The sequence below is a fragment of the Scardinius erythrophthalmus genome, assembly GCF_964197995.2.
Source record: "Scardinius erythrophthalmus genome assembly, contig: HAP1_SCAFFOLD_492, whole genome shotgun sequence".
In the NCBI taxonomy this organism is placed as follows: domain Eukaryota; kingdom Metazoa; phylum Chordata; class Actinopteri; order Cypriniformes; family Leuciscidae; genus Scardinius; species Scardinius erythrophthalmus.
This window is the reverse complement of record NW_028296124.1, coordinates 20,001-30,000: the sequence shown is the minus strand read 5'-3', so window position 1 is coordinate 30,000 and position 10,000 is coordinate 20,001. Positions and strand designations below refer to the sequence as shown.

Genomic DNA, 10,000 nt, shown 5'->3' with positions numbered 1-10,000 from the left:
CGAATTGGAAGGATGGGTGTGGTGGATCCTTTCCCGTCCTACCTATCCCATAATTCTTTTCGGCAGAGCGTAATGGCGGACGAAGCGAGCGGTAGTGGAGTGGGAGAGGAGTATGCTTTTCGATGTAAGTTTTTTTAAAAACTGGCTTTTCAAAAAAAAATATTTTTTCAGTGGTTGAAATTTTTATTTTTATTTTTTTTTATAAGGAATGGCCAAAGCTCAGGCTTGTCATGTATTTGGCTTTTCATTCTTGGATAAGAATTGTGAACACCCCCATACTGAGATATAATTTAATTTTCACATTAAATTAAATAAAGTTTTCTTATTGTGGGAAAAGCCTATTCTGTCATTGACCCGATTTTAGCAATAACAAAGATAACTGATGGATCATTTATGGTAATATGATATGGTACAACTACAGTGCAATGCAAATAGTAAATATAAGATAAAGTGAGAGGTAGGCTAATAGTAAATAGTTTAGTCAATAAAATAAACAAACAGTATACAGCAAATAAAATAGTAATGAAAAGTATAATTATATAATATCATAAGTACTAATATAATAATAATAAAAATAATAATATATTGATAATAGCATATAGTTTATGTATAATACTATAATAATAGCAATAGAATATGAGATATCAATTACAGAATATAGACAATAAAAAATAATAAGTTAAATAGTTCCTATGAATAGTAAAATAATTTAACAGCATAACTATAATAGATTGATAATCGCAAGTGGTATATTATTATAATAACAATAATAAATAATGTAAATGTATACATTTTAACATATTATTACATAGGCTATATAAAATAAAATGACGCAACCCTGTCTCTTTTTGTTAAATTTCGGTTTTTAAAAGGTATAAGAAGCTATACAAGTCAAGAAATAAAGTAAACGATTCAGTCAAACATACAGCAGGCTACACCGTTAAAGTTAAATAAGCCTAAATATATAAAGTTATGAAACTTCACTTTGCCCTCAGCCAAAACAATCTGCCAAGGAACAAATTATAGATTAATGAAACCAAAGATCGCCCGTTAGATAAACACAAGACGAATTATTCTCACTAGACTGACAGCGGCGAACGTCAGAAGCACTATAGCCGAGGCAAGGCTGTTCTCGGCGGGGTACATGAGCGCTGAGCGCCCGCTGATCCCTGGATCTCACAACTCCGAAACCGTCAGATAACATTTTTAAAATGGCGCTCTCTTTATAAATAAACCACAGATTTGAGCTTTAAACAACTACATTGTCGACTGAAAAACTCTTAAAACTACATTTCGTGACACAGTAACAGTAGTATTTTTAAATTTCGCGGCCTTTCTCCTCTGAAAATATGTGAAAGAAGGGTAGGCTGTCCAAATTCACAAACACCGACTTCCGGGCTTTGCGGTCGTCGGAGGACCCCTCCTCCTTCAACCGGGTAGGAAGGATCCTAAGGAGGATGTAGACCCTGAATTTGGACACAGCCACACACAGTTCTATAACTGTATATAGAACTATAACAATAATATTAACGATAATAACTCTAACGGTAACTATGGCGATAAGGCGCCTCACCTTCAGACAGTAGCGCAGCTGATACTCCTGAATGTTGTGCTGGTTCTGCGAGGGAACCGTCCAGCTGAGAGAAACACCGCTCTCCGACGCCTTAGTCCTCCTGACCCCGGACACTGGAACGGCCACTGCACACACACACACATAATGTTAATGTATTATCTTAACGTCTTCTAGTCTCATTGATCAGTTTGGATCTGCCGACAGGATCGTTTACATTCACAGATGATATAAACCATCAACCAGATGAGATATTAGTATATATGGTTTTGTGTCAGAATATGGAATAACATACCTATGATAACTCTAGCAATAACTATAAGAATAATGTTAATTATAACAATAACAACTGTAACGATAACAATAATGTTAACTACAATAATAATTTTAAACATAACAATAATTTATGAAAATGAACTAAAACGACAACTAATGATATCTAACCCTAACTATAATGATAACTATAATCATAAGTAACTATAACGATAACTTTGACGATATCTATAAAGTCGTGCTGGGCACGTTATTGTTATTGTTACACAGGATTGATTCTGATTGGCTGTCAATGTTCGTATTATTCGTCAGAAGAAACTCGCTCTGAAAGTGTTTCCTCATTGCCGTTATTGTTAAAGTTGCGCGTTTATAGAGTGTGTGTGTGTGTGTGTGATCTTCAGCACTGACCGTCTCTGCTGGTGGTGATGTTGACGCTGCTGGAGGCGGGGCTTGTTTGACTGACAGCGCTCACGCCGCTCAGGGATAGGACAGTGAAGGTGTAGGTGGTGTGTGGGAGGAGCCCGCGGATGATGACACGCCTCCCGGTCACGCCCACCTGCCCCGGCCTGTAGGTGACGCTGTCTGCGCAGGCAACACACACCGAGCCGTGGCAGCGCACACACTCCACGCTGTAGCTGAGGTCCGAGCGCCCGCCCCGGTCCACAGGCTCCGCCCACTCCAGGGTCACCACGGTGTCATTGATCTGAGAGATGATGCTGCGCGGGGCCGACGGGGGCTCTGAGGAGGGGGAGGTCAGAGGTCACATAAATGAGTCCATGAGAGTGTGTGTGTGTGTGTGAGAGTGAGTGTGTGTGTGTGTGTGTGTCTCACTGGTGCAGGCTGAATCTGGGAGGTCACTGGCGGCTCGGTAGAATCCCGCGCGACACAGACACTCTCTGGATCCGGTGAAGTGTGCGTTACTGTTGTCTGGACACGCGCGACACACACTCCCACCAGCAGATGCTTTATACTGGCCTGATCCACACGCTACACAAACACACACATGAGAGACATGAGAGGACATATACACACACACACACACATCAATACTACTAAATCCAGCATTAGGGAAGAATGTTTAAGTTGCTCATAAACTAGTGCTACTAGTAACATCATAGTTAATCATCGTTAAAATGAACAATCAAAGGATAAGGGTAATTATAGTTAACTAAACTAAATCCATGTGTGTGTGTATGTGTGTGTGTGTGTGTGTATGTGTGTGTGTGTGTGTGTATGTGTGGGCGCGAGTATGTGTATTTGTGAGAGAAACTGTGTGTGTGTGTGTGTGTGGGTGCGAGTATGTGTATTTGTGAGAGAAACTGTGTGTGTGTGTGTGTGTGTGTGTGTGAGTGTGTGTGTGTGTGTGTGGGGGGGGGGGGGGGGTGTGTTGGTTAAACACATTCAATCTGGTCTCAGGCCCTCAATGACCCTCCTGTTGTACTCAAATAATAGAGTCAGACGGGGCGTGTGACACACACACACACACACACACACACACACACACACACACACACACACACACACACACACACACACACACACACACACTGAAGCAGGTGGCTGAATTTGTTTGTATTAATTGCGCTTTGTATTGGCCTTCTCTTTATGTGTGTGTGTGTGTGTGTGTGTGTGTGTGTGTGTGTGTGTGTGTGTGTGTGTGTGTGTGTGTTTAGTTAAACTTCAAGGTCTTCAGAAGTGAGTTAAATGTGACAAAAACTCCTCTGTGGACTCATCCTCAAAGATACAAAATAAATAAATAATTCATAAATGATTGATCAACAATGTATTAGAGAGCACATAAACTGCTTTTCTTCATCTGTGTGTGTAACACTGAGCTCTCCTCTATATCAGAGTCAGTGTTCCTGAACTCCTGAAACGCCTCCATTGTAGTCTTGAGTTTCTTCCGGGAACGAACACGTCACAATATTCCTCATTATAATAATTAATATGCAGAATAAAGGGGCGGGGCCTGGTTGAGTTAGTTAGTAGTGTGTTAAACTGGCGGTTATGGAAAGGGGCGGGGCATTTCCCAAACACACTCGCAGTGCTCGACCAATCACAACACACTGCTCCAGACGACCAATCAGAGCACAGTGTGCTTTTCAGGAGGAGGGGCTTCATAGAGACAGGAAGTAAACAGAGCGTTACTGACAGACTGGGAAGAGAGGAGCCGCAACAATGGAGAATATGAGGAGAATAATCAACATTCAAGCAGGAAAACCTGAAAACATCATCAAGACTGTGAAAGGGCAGAATATGGGCTCTATAAAGATGAATGACGATGAAGAAATAACGGTCAGAGTGATTATCATCCGTCTGTAGACAGTCTAATTACACTGAATAAAACAACAGCAGATGAACATGTTCCTCCAGAGAGAGAGACAGCTCACATTACCCATAATCCTCAGCCACAGACCAATTCCCACTCATTAAAAGAGCATTTCATCAAGCTCTAGTAAAACATCAGCTCTCACACACACAGCGTTCAGAGTAAACACAGCTGCTTTACATCGAGCCGTTCAGTGACACACACACACACACACACACAGCAAGAGCTTTCTCATTAGGACAGACACACACACAGACAGACACACAGACTAGGGATGCTCCGATACCAGTTTTTTCAGAACCAATACCGATCCGATACCAGTGCAGTTTTTTTTAAATCAAGTAGAATTTCTGTAACTCTGTGTGTTGAACTGATAATCACTATTTTGTGTTAAACACAATCTACTTAATACAGACTAGACAACTTAGTTATAAAGAAAAACAAATAAAAAATGTATGATCATAATCTATGACAAACATGCTATTATAAACTAGATTAGTGGATAATTCATCAGTAAAATTTATTCTAGAAAAATCACAAGTGTAGTAATAAATCTGGTAAAACTTTAGACATTGCAGTTTGTATTGTTGTAAAATACATTCATGAAAAACAAGATCAAAAAGATTGTAGGCTAGCCTACTATAAAATTAAGAATGTTTTTTTTTATAGCGCAGCTGAAGCAGCAACATATGAGAGATAGGGCAGATCAAGAAAGTCTATTAATAATCTTTCATTGCGCAAAAGTATTATAATACGAAAGGCTCCAATCCAGAGTGCGGCACACAGCGCTTATGCACAGCCCGTGTGCTGGAGAATGATTGACAGCTGCAGCGGAGGAAAGAGTTTACGTGAACTTGAATTTAACGACTTACATATTAATTTCTACCTCATATTAGACTATTAAATGGCTTCTGAACACTTATAATATAGTGCACGAAAACTTTATAGTGCTTTATAATACATTTGTGCCTTTTGTGGGGCTTAACAATGACAGAATAGTAATACGCACAATATCGGAATTGGATCGGCTTCGTCTGACCGATACCCGATCCGGCCAAAATGGCAGTATTGGAGCCGATACCGATACTGAATATCGGATCGGCGCATCCCTAACACACACACACACACACACACACACACAGACACAGACAGACACACACAGACACACACACACACACACACACACACACACACACACACACACAGACAGACACACACACAGACACACACACACACAGACACACACACACACAGACACACACACACACACACAAACACACACACACACACACACACACACACACACACACACACACACACACACACACACACACACACACAGACACACACAGACACACACACACACACACACACACACACACACACACACAGACAGACACACACACAGACACACACACACACAGACACACACACACACAGACACACACACACACACACAAACACACACACACACACACACACACACACACACACACACACACACACACACACACACACACACACACACACACACACACACACACACACACACAGGTAGATATGTCGCTCACCCCTGCAGCGGTCGGAGTCCACCGGCTCGTGTCCAGGTCTACAGGCACAGGATGATGACGGAGGCCCCACCCACTGCCCATCCTCCCCGCAGAACATGGTGGGCGGAGCTTCACTCAGGGGGGCGGCGTTCTCCACGCACACGCCCCCGGCCTGCTGCACCAGCGAATGAGGGAGCGTCTCTGGGAACGAGGAGAAGGCCCGTGTGACGGGGGGGCACTTCTTGAGGAACACCCTGAGGGCCAGCAGGGCCATGCACGCGCCCTGGGTCTGGAAGCTCAGGTAGAAGCCCCTCTTCACCAGCGGACCCACGCGCACCGTCTTCACGTTCGACTTCCTCTCGCCGCCCCGACGCAACAGGAAGTCCGCCGCCACCGTGTCCACCTACACAATATACACACGTCATCAAGCTTTTACTGGGAATAATAATATTAAAATAACTATAACTATAACAGTAACTATAACGATAATGTATTTGATAATGATAATTGTGACAGTATTTCATTTTTATTTAGGATCTGAATACATTTCAATATGGTGTTACTGTAGAAATGTAGTCTTATGTAGATTTGTAAAATGTTTGGTTTTAAATTAATTTCTAATTATGTTAGTGTGTGTGTGTGTGTGTGTGTGTGTGTGTGTATGTGTGTGTGTGATGGGTAGGTTTAGGGGTAGGGTTAGTGTGTGTGTGTGTGTGTGTGTGTGTGTGTGTGTGTGTGTGTGTGTGTGTGTTGGGTAGGTTTAGGGGTAGGGTGTGTGTGTGTGTGTGTGTGTGTGTGTGTGTGTGTGTGTGTGTGTGTGTGTGTGTTGGGTAGGTTTAGGGGTAGGGTTAGTGTGTGTGTGTGTGTGTGTGTGTGTGTGTGATGGGTAGGTTTAGGGGTAGGGTTAGTGTGTGTGTGTGTGTGTGTGTGTGTGTGTGTGTGTGTGTGTGTGTGTGTGTGTGTGTGTGTTGGGTAGGTTTAGGGGTAGGGTTAGTGTGTGTGTGTGTGTGTGTGTGTGTGTGTGTGTGTGTGTGTGTGTGTGTGTGTGTGTGTGTGTGTGTGTGTGTGTGTGTGTGTGTGTGTTGGGTAGGTTTAGGGGTAGGGTTAGTGTGTGTGTGTGTGTGTGTGTGTGTGTGTGTGTTGGGTAGGTTTAGGGGTAGGGTTAGTGTGTGTGTGTGTGTGTGTGTGTATGTGTGTGTGTGATGGGTAGGTTTAGGGGTAGGGTTAGTGTGTGTGTGTGTGTGTGTGTGTGTGTGTGTATGTGTGTGTGTGATGGGTAGGTTTAGGGGTAGGGTTAGTGTAAGGGGATAGAATATACAGTTTGTACGGTATAAAAATCATTACATCTATGGAGAGTCCTCACAAAGATAGTGAACCAGACATGTGTGTGTGTGTGTGTGTGTGTGTGTGTGTGTGTGTGTACCTTGCTGTAGGGGTTCTCCATCCAGGCGGGGTGTGTGAGTGTGGCGGTGTCCTCGTCGCTCTGGTACAGGTACAGGTTGAAGGTCTCCTTGCAGGTCCTGTAGGTGTTGGGCATGGAGGAACACTCCATCATGGTGAAGCGCACCTCCACGTACACCTGAGACGCGCCGCGCCGCGGGATGAAGCTCGTGCGCAGCCAGTGGCTCGACACACTCTCCAGCGGGCAGATCTGGAACGTGCGCACGCTGTTCCCCTCCTCATCCAGCCCCGTCACCTCGTCCCACTGACACACACACATACACACACACACACACACACACACACACAGCATTAAAATCTCCTTATATTAAGAAAAATATCCATATTTAAAACTTTATTAACTAAAGTAACTAGCTTCCGGCAGACGACCGCCAGAGGAAAGCTTACGATACTCCTACATCTACGTCACACATCGCCAATGTTACTCTTCTGGCGCAACTCGACTCGCATAGGGTCTGCCGGCTTTCCTGATGACAGACACACTTTTATGATGGATAGATGCACTTTTATGATGGATAGATGCACTTTTATGATGGATAGATGCACTTTTATGATGGACAGATGCACTTTTATGATGGACAGATGCACTTATGATGGATAGATGCACTTTTATGATGGATAGATGCACTTTTATCATGGATAGATGCACTTATATGATGGACAGATGCACTTTTATGATGATGGATGAACTTTTATGATGGATAGATGCACTTTTATGATGGACAGATGCACTTTTATGATGATGGATGAACTTTTATGATGGACAGATGCACTTTTATGATGATGGATGCACTTTTATGATGGATAGATGCACTTTTATGATGGATAGATGCACTTTTATGATGGATAGATGCACTTTTATGATGGATAGATGCACTTTTATGATGGATAGATGCACTTTTATGATGGACAGATGCACTTTTATGATGGACAGAAGCACTTTTATGATGGACAGATGCACTTTTATGATGGACAGATGCACTTTTATGATGGACAGATGCACTTTTATGATGGACAGATGCACTTTTATGATGATGGATGAACTTTTATGATGGACAGATGCACTTTTATGATGATGGATGCACTTTTATGATGGATAGATGCACTTTTATGATGGATAGATGCACTTTTATGATGGATAGATGCACTTTTATGATGGATAGATGCACTTTTATGATGGATAGATGCACTTTTATGATGGACAGATGCACTTTTATGATGGACAGAAGCACTTTTATGATGGACAGATGCACTTTTATGATGGACAGAAGCACTTTTATGATGGACAGATGCACTTTTATGATGGACAGATGCACTTTTATGATGATGGATGCACTTTTATGATGGATAGATGCACTTTTATGATGGATAGATGCACTTTTATGATGGATAGATGCACTTTTATGATGGATAGATGCACTTTTATGATGGATAGATGCACTTTTATGATGGATAGATGCACTTTTATGATGGATAGATGCACTTTTATGATGGACAGATGCACTTTTATGGACTTCAAAACAGAAAGTGTTATTCACTGCCATTATAAAGCTTGGAAGAGCCAGGACATTTTTCAATATTACTCTGATTGTGTTCGTCTGAAAGAAGAGTGTCATACACACTAGGATGAGTTGAGGGAGAGTAAATCATGGACTAATTTTTCATTTTTGGGTGAACTATCCCTTTAACTCTCTTAAAACTAATCTTTGATCACAAAAATTACATATTTAAATGTTTTTTCCTTCTTCATGCCTTAAAATATCTTGAATGTAACTCGACACCCTCGCCTCATTTAGTATGTACAGTTCTATGAATATGTAAATGAGCCCCGCCTCCACTCACACACAGCAGCTCAGAGATCTTGTACGAATTTGTGGAATTTGTACGAGTGAGGTCATACGAACTGCCGTGAGATCGGATTGGTCTACAGTGTTCAGCTCAAATACACTCAGCAATGCTGTCGACTTATGAATTTACACATGGTTTGTCTTAAAGCAGATTAAAAACACCACATAGACACATAAACAACATTAAAAGCTGGATTTCACCACAGGGGGACTTTAAAATACTACTTTACACAGTTATTTAATTAGAGCTTAAACACTAGAACACTCTATAAAATAATCATGTTTTCACTCCAGAAATGCATGGATTATATTGAACAGGGTGCGCTCGTTTCTCATTATAACAGGCAGGAGTGGGAATCAGGATAATGTTGAGGTTGTGTGTGTGTGTGTGTGTGTGTGTGTGTGTGTTGTGTGTGTGTGTGTGTGTGTGTGTGTGTGTGTGTGTGTGTGTGTGTGTGTGTGTGTGTGTGTGTGTGTGTGTGTGTGTGTGTGTGTGTGTGTGTGTGTGTGTGTGTGTGTGTGTGTGTGTGAGTGTGTGAGTGTGTGTGTGTGTGTGTCTGTGTGTGTCTGTGTGTGTCTGTGTGTGTGTGTCAAGTCAAGTCAAGTTTATTTGTATAGCGCTTTTCACAACACAGGTTGTATCAAAAGCAGCTTCACAGTAATAAATTAGACAATACATCAATGTTTGTTTCTAGTGGAACGTCTACGTTTGGTAATGCTGATCAATAGTATCGTTGATTGATTAATTAAATTAAATATCCCCAAATATCCCAACTGAGCAAGCCAAAGGCAACAGTGGCAAGGAACCGAAAAACTCCATCAGGTGACCTAATGGAGAAAAAAAAACCTTGGGAGAACCCGGGCTCAGTCGGGGGCCAGTTCTCCTCTGGCGTTTATGAACTAGAGGTCCACACAACTGTGTGTGTGTGTGTGTGTGTGTGTGTGTGTGTGTGTGTGTGTGTGTGTGTGT

General features: G+C 42.2%; 1 protein-coding gene across 1 annotated transcript in view; it reads right to left on the bottom strand.

Moving 5' to 3' along the window:
• The window catches only part of LOC308686605 (ephrin type-B receptor 4b-like), a gene marked incomplete at both ends in the record, with an annotated part of 15,082 nt that overhangs the window by 4,071 nt on the left and 1,011 nt on the right, over positions 1 to 10,000 (bottom strand). Inside the window, 5 exons of the mRNA XM_081395042.1 lie at positions 1,574 to 1,698; positions 2,252 to 2,581; positions 2,675 to 2,830; positions 5,744 to 6,125; positions 7,146 to 7,427. Of these exons, the coding sequence (XP_081251168.1) occupies positions 1,574 to 1,698; positions 2,252 to 2,581; positions 2,675 to 2,830; positions 5,744 to 6,125; positions 7,146 to 7,427 (1,275 nt within the window). The remainder of the gene's footprint in view (positions 1 to 1,573; positions 1,699 to 2,251; positions 2,582 to 2,674; positions 2,831 to 5,743; positions 6,126 to 7,145; positions 7,428 to 10,000) is intronic.